General features: G+C 37.3%; 1 protein-coding gene across 1 annotated transcript; it reads right to left on the minus strand.

The window, feature by feature from the left end:
• Positions 1 to 13,105: 13,105 nt before the first annotated feature.
• LOC108340591 (kunitz type trypsin inhibitor 104) lies at positions 13,106 to 13,909 on the minus strand. The gene has a single exon (XM_017578073.2). The coding sequence runs from the start codon at positions 13,824 to 13,826 to the stop codon at positions 13,206 to 13,208; it is 621 nt and encodes a 206-aa protein (XP_017433562.1). The 5' UTR covers positions 13,827 to 13,909; the 3' UTR covers positions 13,106 to 13,205.
• Between the last annotated feature and the right edge of the window lie 2,077 nt (positions 13,910 to 15,986).

The raw sequence follows: 15,986 nt of genomic DNA on the forward strand, positions 1-15,986 counted from the left end.
AAAATGCATGACTAGAAATTCATAATGGCCTTCATGGGTGCGGAAAGCAGTTTTTTCAATATCCTCTTTACGCATCAAAATCTGGTGGTAACCAGATTTTAAATCCAGCTTAGAAAACATGGTTGCACCTGCCAATTCATCCAACAACTCCTCTATCACCAGAATGGGAAACTTGTTGGGAATGGTGACCTTGTTTAGAGCCCTATAATCAACGCAACATCTCCATCCACCATCTTTCTTTTTTACCAAAATAATGGGGCTATAATAAGGACTTATGCTAGGACTAATAACTCCTGCTTGTAACATCTCCTGGACCAACCTCTCAATCTCACTTTTTTGTTGATGAGAGTACTTGTAGGGCCGCAAAGAAGGAATAGCAGCACCCTCTTGTAAGTGGATAGAATGATCATGTTCTCTGCTAGGGGGTAATCCCTCTATCTCCTGGAAAATGTCTTCATTGGCTGCCAAAATTGAGAGAACTTGTGGTGGTACTGGAACAGTCCCAAAGTTCTTAATTTCTTCCCACTTGATAACAAAACATGTCCCTTGCTGCTTAAAATCCTGCCACAAAGATTTTAAAGAGGATTCTGATCTAGATAATGTGGGATCTCCCCTTAAAACATCTTCCCGCAGCCCGTTCCCAATAGACAAACGTAAGTTGTCAAAATTAGCCTGAACTTCCCCAAGGGATGCCAACCATTCCAACCCCAGCACAATATCAGCACCTCCCAATGAGAAAACAAAGAAATCTTGCTGGATCTGCAACCCCTGAACGTCTAGAATCAACCCCTGGCACTTCCCTTGGCAACGCACCTTGTGCCCATCCCCTACTCCCACCATATATGGCAGGGTTGGTTGCTGTTGCAGCCCACATTTGGTAAGCAATTCATGTGAAATGAAGTTGTGAGATGCGCCACAATCAATCAAGATCACCACTTTTTCATTGCCAATCGTTCCCCAATATTTCCATGATTTTTTTGTAGTGAGGCCAGCCCTTGCACATTGAGATTATTGCAAAATTTGTGTAGTGTCCTCCCCTTCTTCCGCTGGCAAGGGTATAAGGTCCTTGCCACCTTCCAAATCTTTTATATCCTCATCAGAAAGCAGCAGCATATGAAGTTGTTTATTCTTACAGGTATGATTTGGACCAAATTTCTCATCACACCTGAAACACAAGCCTTTTTTTATCCTATCTTACAGCTCTTTAGGAGATAACTTCTTGAAGGGTGCTCTCTTGTGTTGCAGTCCATATGCAGAACTACTAACAGTACTCACATAGTCATTGCCTTCACCTCCTTCCGTGGAAGAATTGGAAAACGTTGTTGCACTTCCTCCCTCCAAAGAATGACTCCTAGTCTGTGGCAGGGGTCTGAAAGAAGTATTATATCGTTGCACCATCAAAGATCCTCCCTTGGAAGTGATCTGAATTTTGCCCTCCACCATTAGAGCCTTCATCATTAATTCAGCAAGGCTCTTGGGCTCATACAACTTAACCTCTGACCTTATGTCATCCTTCAATCTATTCAGAAAAATGCCAATCAAATAATCCTGCCTCATGCCTTTCAGGAATCTCGCATATTGCTCAAATTGTTCAATATACTCTCCCACCCGCCCAATCTGCCTAAGTCCAACCAAGACTTCAAAAGGATTTTGAAGCATTATTGGTTGGAATCGTTGAACAACTGCCTCTTTGAAAGCCTCCCATGTGGGATTCGGATAGCAAGTCTCCCACTATTGAAACCAATTCAGGGTTTTTCCTTCCAAAGCCACTATAACAACCCTCATCTTCTTCTCCTCATTGACTTCTTTCAACCGGAAATATCTCTCCAAAAGGTTAGTCCAGCCATAAGCATCTTCTCCTACAAAAACAGGAATATCTAGACTATGGCCATTTCTCCCCAATCACTCCTGAACGTCCACTTTTATTCCCCGCTTCATTACTATCGTCCTTCGCAACAGAAGCATTATTCGCTGTTTGTTTATCAGAGGATGTGAAACGTTTCACCAACCCTGACAGCCCTATAATCATTTCCTCCAACCTGTGGAACCTTATCTGATTTTCATGTTCCTGTTCTTGTATTAGGCTCTCCAAACCATTCAATCTTGCCTCTATTCACGTATTGACCATGCCTCACAACCACCACAGCACCAGGAAAATGGCTCTGAATACCAATGATAGGTATTCCAGACTTATATGAATCAACTTGGCTAAACTGTAAAATATTATATAACATTCACTGAACTTCCTCTAAAGAAAGGACCCCCAAACAACATACAAGTTTCTGGTTATTAGAGAGAACCAAACTCTCCCTCCCTAACTTTCACAAGTTACAAAATAAAAATAGAAACTGCTAAAACTGTTTATTCTGAGTTTATAGAAGTCAGATGTAACTTACTACAGACACATAACTACTTTACAAACAGTTTTAATTGTCTGTTCATACAAAAACTAACTCATACATTTTTTCTTCTGCTGTAAACCTTCTCTTTATACCTATCAGAATCAATCAGTGTACACATACTTGTTGGTTGGTTATGTAATTCCTGTAAAATTTTGCATGTTTTCTCAAATCTTCTAGTCATTTTTGTACTTTAGCATTAGTTTTGTTAGTGAAATAGATTTTGTTCGTCCTTCAGAGACAATAAAGCAAACTTCTCTTTCTCAGAATTAATGGAAGCTAGTTTTGACTTGTGAATAACTTCTTTGAGCTCATCACTTTGGTGCATAAATTCTTCTTTTTGTTCCTTTTCAGCCTCCATGGCGGCTTCATTGTTTTTGCTTTAGTCAAAGCATCCAACTAGATCTCTGGTTGCTACAGCTGTTGTTTTTGTTAAGAAGCTCCCTTTATGCAGCATTCAATTCACTTAAAACAAGTGAAAACTAGTCCCAGACCTTCATAACCTCCAAACTTTGATCAACCATCTCTTTCATCTTGGATTAAAGTTCATATTTGGAAGATCTATTCTAAACATTCGTTCATGTTCTTATTTTCTCAATTCCAATTTGTTAAATGGGGCGGGCAATTTGTGAATCATTTTTTGGTTGTGCTCCAACTTAAGAAGTGTTTGCATGTGTGCAACATGCCTTACTTCAAACTATACCATGTACTTGGAACCTGTTAGGAAACCACAGAACAAGAAATGAAATAAGGTAAAAAGATAGTATAAGAAAGGATCATAGATCCTGTTTCATTGAAATGAAGTCAAAAACAGAAGGAATAACCTACTGTCCAGAGCTAGGCTCCTTAAGAGACCAAAACGGTACTCTCCACTCTATATTTCATTCAACAACCCAATGCCCCCCTACACACACTGTCCTGACAATATAAAGGTAATAACGAAAAGGTAAATATTCCTAGGATCCTCCCATTCTCTCTCTCTAACTAATTCTGTCCACCTCAGCCCCTTTATTTTGTTTTCTCCTGCTATACACTTGTCCCCACCTCTTTTGCTCTTTTGTTTCTTTGTCCAATATATTGTGTGGCCCAACAGGTATTTGGGCTGTATCAATACCGCCCTCTTGAAAGATAGTCTTGTCCTCAAGACTAAAGGTTGGAAATTGGACCTTCATTGACATCTCATCCTCCCACGTTGCTTCTTCTGCTGTTTTTCCTAGCCACTGCACCAACCATTGGTTTACCCTTTCTCCCCCCTTGAGTATGCATCTAGTAGCCAACACTTTCTGGGGTAACCATACCTTTGATTGGTCCTCTTCTAGTCCTGTGGGCAGTCCTTCTGCTGATTTATACTCCCCAATGGCCTTCTTGAGCAGTGAAACATGAAACACAGGGTGGATTTTTGAATTGGGTGGTAACTGCAACCGATAAGCTACCTCTCCGATCCTTTCAATGACTTCAAAAGATCCGTAGTACCTTGCACTAAGCTTAGGACTAATGCGCGAAATAACCGAGTGTTGCCTGTGAGGTTTCAGTTTGAGAAACACCATGTCCCCTATCTCAAAACTTCTTTCTTTTCGATGTTTGTTTGCTTGTGCCTTCATACGATCCTGGGAACGCACCAAGTGTCCCTTCAGCTGACGAATAGCTTCATCTCTATCAACTAATTCCCGCTGAACTACCTCAACTTTCACCTCTCCTCTTACAACTGGAATAATCCTTGGGGGAGGCCTCCCATAAACTGCCTCAAAGGGTGTAGTTCCTATAGATTCATGGTAAGTGGTGTTCAACCACAATTCTGCCCACGGCAGCCAATTAATCCACACCTTCGGTTGATCAGTGATGAAGCAACGTAGGTATGTCTCAAGGCATCGATTGGTCACTTCCGTTTGACCATCGGTTTGTGGATGATACGCTGAACTCATCCTTAACTTAGTCCCCTGTAACCTGAAAAATTCCCTCCAAAAAGCACTTATGAATGTAGGATCTCTGTCACTTACCACTGATTTAGGTACCCCATGTAAGCGAACTACCTCTCTGATAAAAATCTCAGCGATGCTCTTCGCAGTAAAAGGATGTTTTACTGGAATGAAATGACTATATTTTGTAAGTCTATCAACAACTACCAACACCGTATCAAATCCCTTGGATTTTGGTAAATTTGTAATAAAATCTAAGCTTATGTCCTCCCACACTTCTTCCGGAATTGGCATGGGTTGTAACAATCCTCCTGGGGCAGCAGTTATATATTTTTGACGTTGACAGGTGTCACATTCTTGAACAAACTTCATGATATCCCCCTTCATCCCTTTCCAATATAAGTTCGCCGTAGCCCGTCTATATGTTCGATAGAAACCAGAGTGTCCGGATTGGGGAGATGCATGCAACTCTTTCAACAGTTCAGGAATCCAAGGAGATTGAGATGAAATGACTAACCTGCCTTTATACTGTAGTACACCTTGTTGATAGCTGAATCCTGTATACTTACCCTCAACTCTTCCCTCTTTCAGTGCTGTAATAATCTCCACTAGCTCCCCATCCTTATGCGCCTCATCAACTATTGCAGGATAATCCATCCAAATTGGCTCTGTCACCAGTTTTCTTAAAGCTGCAGCGTCCTTACTCCGCGACAGTGCATCCGCCCCTTTGTTCTCACAACCCGGCTTGTACACTATTTCAAAGTTATACCCCAATAACTTTGCTACCCAATTCTGTTGGCTCCCTGTTGTGATGCGCTGCTGCAATAATTGTTTGAGGCTTCTCTGATCAGAAAAAACTTTAAATTTTTGCCCTAGTAAATAGGGTCTCCAATGTTGGATGGATAGAACTACCGCCATCAACTCTTTCTCATACGCTGATTTGGACAGATTCTTTGGGCTTAGAGCCTTGCTATAGTAGGCGATTGGTTGTCTGTCCTGCATCAGAATGGCCCCAACCCCAGTACCTGATGCATCACACTCAAGTTCAAATTCCTTCTCAAAGTTGGGCAAACAAAGACATGGAGCAGTTGTTATCAATCTCTTCAACTCATCAAAAGCTTTGTGGGCATTTTCATTCCAACTGAAGTTATCTTTCTTCGTCAATTCAGTTAAGGGACGCGCCACTTTTCCATAGTTTTTCACAAACTTCCTATAATAACCTGTGAGGCCCAAGAAACCCCTCACGCCTTTTACATTCTTTGGCACGGGCCAGTCAACCACACTTGTTACCTTCTCAGGATCTACAAAGACTCCTTTCTCTGATATCACATGTCCCAGGTAGTTAACACTACTTCTCCCGAAACTACATTTCTCTTTATTTGCAAATAAGATATTCTCCCTTAACAGCTGTAATACCTTAGTGAAGTTTGTTAGATGCTCTTCCCAATCCTTTCCATATATCAATATGTCATCGAAAAATACCAAGACTCCCTTTCTCAACATCTTCTTAAAAACTTCATTCATTAAAGCTTGAAATGTTGAAGGTGCGTTCATGAGTCCGAAGGGCATTACCAAGTACTCGTAATGTCCCTCATGGGTTCGGAAGGCCGTCTTCTCTATGTCTTGTTCCCTCATCCTGACTTGATGATACCCGGAAGTGAGATCTAGTTTTGAAAAATACTTAGCTCCATGCAATTCGTCCAAGAGCTCTTCAATTACGGGGATTGGGAATTTGTCAGGTACCGTCACTTTGTTCAACGCTCTATAATCTACACACATTCGCCAACACTTGTTTTTCTTTTTCACCAGGATTACCGGGCTTGAGAAAGCACTTTGACTATGCCGAACATGCCCCATTTCCAGCAAGGAACGAACCTGATTCTCGATCTCATTTTTCTGGTGAAACGGATACCGGTAAGGTCTCACGTTAACTGGTGCACTTCCGGGAAGCAAGTTGATGCAGTGCTCCTTTTGGCGTGTTGGAGGTAGACCTTCTGGATCCTTGAACACATCTTCATATTGACCCATCGTCTGTTTTAATTTTTCCAACAGAGTTTGATTCGTTTCCTCTTCCTTTTTCACCTACCCTTCGATATCGAACTTGCAAAGGTTAGCACTCAAAGATTCACTTTGCTCTGTCCCTCGCAATACTTTAATTCCTTGGGTCAAGTTAAGCTTCATGATTTGTTTCTTCCAATCTACCCGCATCTCTCCCAACGACTCCAACCATGCCATGCCAAGGATAAGATCAATATCCTCAAGTTCGAATAAAAACGCATCCACTACGAACTCCCCTGTCTCAAGAACAATCTTCAACCCCCGACAAACCCCAGCTGTTTCTGTTTGATGCCCATCTCCCATTAAAATACGCATTCTCTGCGTATTTTGCCACTCCCATTCCATTGCTTTCACTAACCTTCTCAAAATGAAGTTGTGAGACGCTCCGGAATCTATCAAAATGAGGAGAGGTACTCCTTTGATAATCCCTTTTAGTTTCATCGTTCTGGGCGCATCTCGAGTCTCCTTCTCCAGCACGAAGAGACTGATTGCACTACAAACTCCATCGGCTTCCTCCGATTCGCTCTCGTCGTCACTTTTGTCGGTTCCTTCTTCATCTTCACATTCAATCTGAATCTCATTCTCGGCGACTATGGCCCTTAGTTGTTTAATTGGGCATTGGTGATTTGGCCCATACGGCCCACCACACTTGAAACATAGCCCTTTCTTTTTCCTATCCACCAAATCCTGATAAGATAAGTGACGCACGCCCCTTTCACGTGCTCCCCCTGATCCCTTATCATTTGCACCGCTCTTCCAGTTTGGGCCTAACCCATTACTCCAACTCTTAGACCCATACCCTTTTTGACCCACTCGTCCTACTATGTTGGATCCCGTTTTGTGACCCGAATTGTCACCTCCTACCTGTGCTTCGTTCCGCCTGTGCCACCCTCTGCTTCGTCCCGACACCTCCAGGTCAACAGCACGCGCAACGTTCATCAAACGCCCCCTGGTTAGAGGGTTTGCGATATGTAAGCTTCGCACCTTCGCTCGTACCTCCTCCCTGAGCCCATGGGTAAAATATGAAAAATATTGTTCATCGTGGAGTTTAGGAATTTGGGCGATCAGGCATTCAAATCGTCCAATATATTCATCCATGTTCCCTGTTTGGTTCAGCGTCGTCAGTTGATCATATACACTTCCTTCCCCCATTCCTCCGTAACGTTCAAGCAACTCCCTCTTCAAATTATCCCATGACAACACCTCATAATCGTTTAACAACGAATTGAAAAAATGGATTGTCCCTCCTTCCATGCACAAATGAGCCAGATGTACTTTCACCGTCTCGCTGGTCTCCTGGACCTTAAAGTAAATCTCCGCTCTCGAAATCCACCCAGCCGGATCCTCGCCCGTGAATGCTGGTAATTCAATCCTTTTTACTGATTGTTGAAACTCTGCCAAAGCATCCCCTTCTAGGGCTGTAGAACTCGCTCCACCCTTGGTCTTTGTATTTTTGTTTCCCACAGAACCTTCACCCTCTTCGTATATTCTCTTTTCAAAACTCTTCGTCATCAACTCTATCATTTTTGTTTGATTTTCTGCAGCTTCTTTTCTCATCTCTTCTAGTGCTGAGTAATTTTGAGTTGCTTGCAGACGCAACTCTTCCATGATTGCTTTCATTCGAATAACTTCTTCTTCTACATACCCTACCCTCTCCTCCATTTTTCCTGAGACCACTGGTTCTCCTTGTTTTCTGCTATCTGCTCGAGTGTTAACCATTCACCCTCTAATGAAGTTATCCGGCAGGTCGGACCAGAATTGTTAGGAAACCACAGAACAAGAAATGAAATAAGGTAAAAAGATAGTATAAGAAAGGATCATAGATCCTGTTTCATTGAAATGAAGTCAAAAACAGAAGGAATAACCTACTGTCCAGAGCTAGGCTCCTTAAGAGACCAAAACGGTACTCTCCACTCTATATTTCATTCAACAACCCAATGCCCCCCCTACACACACTGTCCTGACAATATAAAGGTAATAACGAAAAGGTAAATATTCCTAGGATCCTCCCATTCTCTCTCTCTAACTAATTCTGTCCACCTCAGCCCCTTTATTTTGTTTTCTCCTGCTATACACTTGTCCCCACCTCTTTTGCTCTTTTGTTTCTTTGTCCAATATATTGTGTGGCCCAACAGGTATTTGGGCTGTATCAGAACCATAGTGTACTTTTATTTCTCTTCCAAAGGTAGCATGAAAAAAATTCATGCTCAGGTTCTCCTGCTTTCTTGCAGATTGAGGTTAATCTCATGATTAATTATCTAATGATCACTAGCAACATTAGCTTCCATGAAAGGATATGTGACAAAATCTTTGTAAGTTTGATAAGTTTATGAAAGTGTTGTAATTAAAGGAAATATCTTCTTAATTAAATAAGATATTTATAGAAATTTCCTAATTAGAGAAAATAGATGTGTAATTTTCTAGATTATTTTTGTTTTCCTATTTTCCATCATTCTTATTTTCAACTTGGTGTCGGAGCTCCCAATCTTGGGGGCTCCGTTTCCGCTGCAACAATAGTCGCCTCCACCACTGTCTAACCATTGCGGCTGTCGCCGTAGCCTACTGGGGTTGTTGATAAGGCAGAAAGGTGCATCCAACTCTTGCGAACACAACACCAGAAGTCGCTCTGGAAAAGAAGCCTCCACGCACCACCACCGTCGTCGGCGCATGTAGTCCACCGCCTAGTTCCAACGAGACCCACTCGCTACCACCGTCACAGACAGGGTCACCGGAGCCTCCTGAGTCCGTTCCAAGGGTCGAGGACATCCCGTTTGACCCATGTAGAGCGTTAACTCATTAGTAAGTGCACCAAATCATTCAAGTAATAAAATATGGTAACAACAAGTATTATTTCCTAAGGGACTCCGGCAATACTAGATAATTGTACGATTAGTAACTTGTCTACACTAATGAATACAAGAATATGTGCAAGTAAATAAATGAAAATAAGAATTAAAGGTGGACTGTGATAGTTGGAGGCACTTAAAGGGATGGAAAAGTGAGGAATGGAATGGCATGCAAAGGTTAGAACTTGTCGGCTTCACTCTCGTGCACCCACAAAACATATCTTTTCCATCAAACACTAAAGTCAATCCATTAAAACACTCTAGCCCTAATACCTTAGGTGAAAGAGTCCTAGTTTATTATCAAATTGACTTTTAATAATATAACCCTAACTCTAATCAATTCTTAATTATAATTAGAAGAAACTTTAATTCGTAATATGATTTTAATTAATTAAATGGAAACCCTAACCTTTAATATTTCCCTAATATTGATGAAAGGAACCTTAATAATATTACTAGTCTCAATTTCAAATACTTTTTAGAGCTTTCTCACTCTTATTGAAATCAAGGTAGAACCTTCATTAAAAGATTTCCATGTGTATACCAAAAGAATGATAAACCAATGTTTATTGGTCTAAAAATTATCATTTTTCATGGTTCTCAAGCCTACCCAAAAAAAAAATTTCAAGAGCCATCCAATCAACACAGACATTCATCCGTGGTTTAAAGCATGTAGAATTAAATTAACAACTATGTACATATGTAATAAAGTAAGGTTAACTTCCCATATAGTGGCTTAATGCAAGGTGAATCAATCACAGACTCTCACGCTTCTCTTATTTTATCTAGGAACTCCTTTCTCCTCTTTAAAATGTCAGTCTCTTTGTCTTACGATGCTCTTTTTCTCTTTCTCTCAATTTTTACGTGTCTCTCTTTTTTGAATTAAAATCTATTATAACCTAAAAGTAACTGCCTAGATAATGTTTTTGTAATATCTCAACCAGTTTTTAAAACATAATTGCTATTCCAAAAAAAAAATCAGCTTATTTATTTCAAATGCAAGCCTTTACTTCCTACACCCCATTTCTAATTTTTGTACCTTAAAACACAAAGGAGAAAAAGACATTTTTGCCCCTAAGCAAAATTATAAATACAATAAAGCAAAGGTTTCTCATAAATCATTCTCCTAACAAGCCAACACATGATACTCAATCATCACAAATTTAACAACGATAACATGTGTTGCACTTATATCAACAAAATAAATAAATAACATAAAACTTTATTTTCTAATCAAGCCTTGAACACATGGTCACTTAGCCCATCAAAAAGCTCTCACCAAATAAGCTACACAATACGTTATGAACTCACACAAAATCTAATAAAACATACTTAAGTCTTATTATAGTATTATTCATAAGCCTTACATTTTCTCAGGTTTTATACAAATATGATTGGGTATTCTTTTTCAAATAGCCACTCTTGGCTATGACGAAGAAATTGGATAATTCCCAAGCCAACAAATCACTAGTCATTAGTTATTTGTTGACGTATGTAAGATTGATGGTTTCTTTTATTGGCCTTGAAAATTTAGTAGTATTTTGACAATATGCAATATGTTTGCTTTATTCTTCTTCTTGAATGACTTTATATGGACTTTTGAAAAAATTAGTTGTTATAGAATTATTTCTAGCCATTGAGCAACTTCAACTCTTTTAAATCTATTTTCTTTTGTCTAAAGAGTTTGATAGTGATAGATGCTTTTAGTGCATTCCATGTCGCAATAAATGTTTCTTTCTCAATAGTTAGAGTGGGCAACGCACAATCCCTTTATTCATCTTAAAATACAGTACATTACAAAATAGATCATTCTTACAAAGTTGACAATGCTTTGTTTAGGGATTTGGTAAAAAAAAGCATAAATATCTCTTTGTTCGAGTGGTTCTCTTAATGTGATCTGTTCTAACCATTTCTTTTGTCAAACGAAAGAGATAGAAATTCCTTTCAACATAGAATAACCTTTTGCTTTTTTATTTTGGTATGAATTATTCTTTTATTATATGAGAACATTTGTGTTTTATTAAAGATAAACTAAGATTGCATAATATTGTTTATCAAACAAAACACTTGCATCTTTCAAAATTTGTTGTGCATTAAATTGTCTTGAAATGAAACATAATCATGTTAATACATAATTGTTTTTAGTCCTTAATCAAAATTATATGATATTGAAATATTTTCTAAATGTGATATTGTGACATATGGTAGCATATAAAATAGTCTACAAATACATGAACCGAAGTATATCCTATCCCACTCATAGATGAGAGGTTCTTTGCTGGAAACTATACTATGTAATGCTGGCGATTATTTTTTGTTTACAAACTAGAAAAGTATAAGAATTCTGAAACGAAACACAATCACGACGTCTTTTTAAAGCAATCTATTTGTAATAAGGAAAAAAATTTAACAATTTTTTTTAACAATTTATGTAGTAACTCTGTGATTGATTCCTTTAAAATATATAAACTAATAAAACAATCACACATAATAGACTATGATGATTAATAAAAAGTTATATCAACTTGATGATATATCATTCATAGGAGAATAGCTCATTTCAATGTAATAGTTTCACTAAATCGGAAGTCCAAGCTCACTTTAATTTAATTATTTAATTCTTGCATTAGTGTATATTATTTAAAAAATTATATTTTATAATATTTTCAGCGTTGCTAACAGTCGTATCGTATCCTGTAATTTATTTCATTGAAAAATGTATTGAATTTGGGCACTGGTATTGGTATCTGGTAGCAGTTCCTTTATGAGCTAATCCCTATAACTTTCTAACTACATCTTACTTTTCTTCTTCCTTTCTAAATACGCCACCTCAAAATAAAACTTCAAACTAAAATATTCAAAACATAACGTCATGAGACTTATAATATTCAAAACCCCAGAATTTCAACAGATAAACTTATACGAATTTCTACATCCATTATCTAAATTAAATCTGAAAACGTGTAGGATCTACCAACTGCATTACGTAAATTATAATATATTTTTATAAATAAAAACTTCCTCTGCACCAAAGAAAAAAATATATAAGAAGATAAATACACCTTAATTATAATCTTATTATTACAATACAATGTGAAAAAAATAAGATTTTACAAAAGGTATTAACATCATTTTAACAATAATTGATTTTAAAAGTATAATAACAATTTTGCAAAGAACAACTATTATCGAACTCCATAACATATGGGTGGGTGGAAAGAAAAGAAAAGTATCTAATATAATAAAGGGCTAAAATAAATTTTATATTTTTCTATTAAAATTCGTATATCCAATAAATTTTAGTATTTTTTCATCGCAATATCTAATTCATTCAATGTCTAAAGTTTATTTTGTTTAATTAGCCGCGTTTATATGTTATCAACTACTCATATATATTAAACATAATAACATATCTCACATAATTACTTATATTATTGAATTAACACAAGAAAAAAAAAATCAATCGAATTACTAAATTCACATATTTATAAGAATAAAATAATACAAAACAAATTTATGAACTTACAACAAATTATTTAAACTTATAATGAGAGTGGAAAGATAACTAATGGTAACTATAATATTCATCTTAAATGATCATTTGAAAAAGCTAATGTCTTTAATACAGTAATATGATGTTTTCTAAAAAATAATATAAAATGACACAAATAATATAAAGATAAAATAATTATAAAAAATAAATTTTTATAATTTAAAAAAAATTAAAAAATATAAATGTAAAAAATTTGTGTGTCCACATATGAGAAAACTAAAAGATTAGAATGAGAATAATAATAGTAATATATAACAACAGAAATGATGAATGAATTACATACTCTTAACATAACAGTTTAGAGTTTTATTTTACAGATGAAGAAGATGAGAATACTAAAGAAATGTATATTTATTTCATCCAAATATACATAAAAATGGATGGTATGCTATGATATGAACAAAGAGAAGTTGTTTATTCTTGAAGTTTCAAATCAATCATCCTTTTTCTGGAAGACAACTGGGAGAGCAGAACCATCCAAGGCAAACAGAATCTGGCCATTCTCACGAAGAATTCCACCAGTTCCACAAAAGAACCTGCAAATGGGGCACACTTCAGTAGGGCACCACCCAATGTTATAGATGCTCGCATTCTGTGTTTCCTCGATTCTGAAATAGTTTCCGACACTTGACCGTCCATCATCACGACCAGTCACGATAACCCTTCTTCCACTGCTCGTGTCATTCTCACCCAGCCTCCATTCAGTCGATTGCACACACGTCGAAGAAACTTCCACGAACTCCACTTTCAGGTCCCTATTCACCTTCACATCATCATCGTCCTCGTCGTTGGCAAAAGGGGTGAATCTCACAGGGTATCCCTCTGGTAAGTCCGTGTTTTCGAGGCCAACGTACAAAGGGCACGATTGGTTCCTGTTGATCAAGGTGAAACGGCCACCGTTGTCTGTTATGGCTGGTCTGATGAAGTATTCCTCGTCGGTTTCCAGAGGGTCGCCGTTTGTGTCCAGCACGTAGATGTTGGATTGGGACAGTGTTGATGTGGCCGTCAACAGCCACACTGCAAGAGAAACCGAAGCGAACAACTTCACCGACATGGTTCTACTCTGTTCTCGGAACACCGTATGTGGGTTAATGTTTGCGTGTTCTGTAATGGTGTGTGTGGTTTTTGATGTCGGAAGAGGAAGGTATTTATAGGGTTGTTGGAGGTGTTGCCGTACGTGGTGACGAGTAAAAGTCAAACATGATTTATCCGAAACATTGCTTGTACCTTAAGTATTTCAATCATAAACTTATTATTTCAATATATTTGTGGAATTCGTTTACTCCACCAAATCGAAATTTTGTCAGTCTATATGTCATATAATCATAATCTGATGTGAGTAAAAGACCCAATTCAATTCACTCTTATCGTACCGTAATATATTAACAACTTCTTTTTAATAACTTTTTTAGAATGACACGGACACGTGTTAAAGAGGTGTTAGTCCATTTCAATTAATTTTTAAAATGAAGAAAAGTGACGTGGAAATACACATAAATTTAAAATGAATTTTGCTTTTTCTTTTCAAAATTATCTCTTTTCAATTTTTCGAAAACTTCTCCTTTTCCATCTCTCCATTCTCTTCCTTTCTCTATGTGAGGTGATTAGTGATTCGATTTTCATCGACGACACCTTTTCCATTTCTTTCACTATTATTAGTGTGATGACATTGCCCTCATTTATTTGGATGGTTTATTTCTTCAATTGAATCTTCACCGGCAAGACACCTCTCCCATTTCCATTTTTTTGTGTTGTGGATTCAAAAATGGAAAACTCTAGTGACTATGGTATTTCCGCTATGCCTTTTCCTCTTTCTCATTTCCTATTTATCGTTTCCTCTTTGATTTTTTTTTCTTTTTGCATTGTTATGACATAATAGGTATACTTTTAATGCAGTTGTGTGTGAACTATTCATTCAAAACGAAGTTAGTTGGTGTTTTGAATCGAATGTTGACTCTATAGTAGATGAGTTTTATTCAAAGGACATCATTTGATTGGTTTTTAGAGTTGCATAAGAATGTTAAGATTGGTAGTAGTCTCTTGAATGAGTATGTGTTAGATAGGTTGATTGGAGGGGTGAATTTTGTTTCGGAAAGAAAATTGTAAAATTTGAGGAAATGGATGTGTGATAAGGGTTAGGGTTGAGTTTAGTTGGAGAAAAAATTGAGTTAAATGGGGTTGCGGTACATAGTGAACGTAGAAATTACTTTGATGCTGGAAAAGTTTATGTGAATGTCATATATGAACTTTTGTTGGAAGAACAAGAAAACTTTCTTTTATCACATTTCTGTAACTTAGATATCTTGTTAGGGATATCTGAAGTTTTATTGCCTAATCGTAGCAGAACAATTTTTCTCATTCCTTTTAATATTGTTGATGACATAGGGTGTGTGCGTTAATGCTATTAGGGTAGTTTAGTTTAACAGTATTTGGTGAGTAATTTATGCAATGCTTCTATAGCATTTAAGAAAGGAAAAGGTACAATCAATATCTATGTTGTTAGATGCGTTTACATGTTGCAAGCAAATCATGTATATTAAATGTATATTTTTTATGGTGTGGAGTGGTATGTGACCTAGTGTTTGGTTTTTGACATTTTTCAGATATGGTTTTGTGATCATTTTATGTGTTCACACTCATGCATATACGAATTCCCAACACTGATGCATTATATTAATATAAATATAGGTGAGAATTTCATTAAGCGTGTTATGGATAAGGCTGTTGTGTGTATTTGGTTATTTGAGATTTTTATGTTATACATATTGTCACTAAGAAATGAATGGTTTTTAGAATGAAAATTTTTTAATTTTGCAGGTAGTTAATGATGTTGGTGTTTCAAAACAAGAACTTTGTCATGCAATTGTGAAAGAAGCAGTTGATAGAAGTGGCGAGGATTTCAACCAGTAAAAAGGAACACATAATAACAGACGTAAAAAAGTTCTTATGTGTTCTTTAGAGGAACAAGATTTACTAATTGAAGAACTCGAAGCTTTAGTTTTTGTTTTGGAGAAGTTGGTTGAAGAGAAGAATAAAGATTAGGGTGGAAGTGTTGCTTCTCGTGTATTTCAATCAGACATGGAATTTGGTTGTGACAGTACGTCTTTTCAACATGATCACATCAACACTCAGTTCTAAGGCGAGGGAGGCATTGACCAAAGCAATATGTACAAGCGCATGAAGGAAGGATGATGGGTACGTTACAAGAGTCGTG

The sequence above is a fragment of the Vigna angularis genome, chromosome 5 (assembly GCF_016808095.1).
Source record: "Vigna angularis cultivar LongXiaoDou No.4 chromosome 5, ASM1680809v1, whole genome shotgun sequence".
Classification (NCBI taxonomy): Eukaryota; Viridiplantae; Streptophyta; class Magnoliopsida; order Fabales; family Fabaceae; genus Vigna; species Vigna angularis.

What these genes read in the sequence shown, in the direction of transcription:
- LOC108340591 (XM_017578073.2), bottom strand. Translation starts at nt 13,826, where the DNA reads ATGTCGGTGAAGTTGTTCGCTTCGGTTTCTCTTGCAGTGTGGCTGTTG.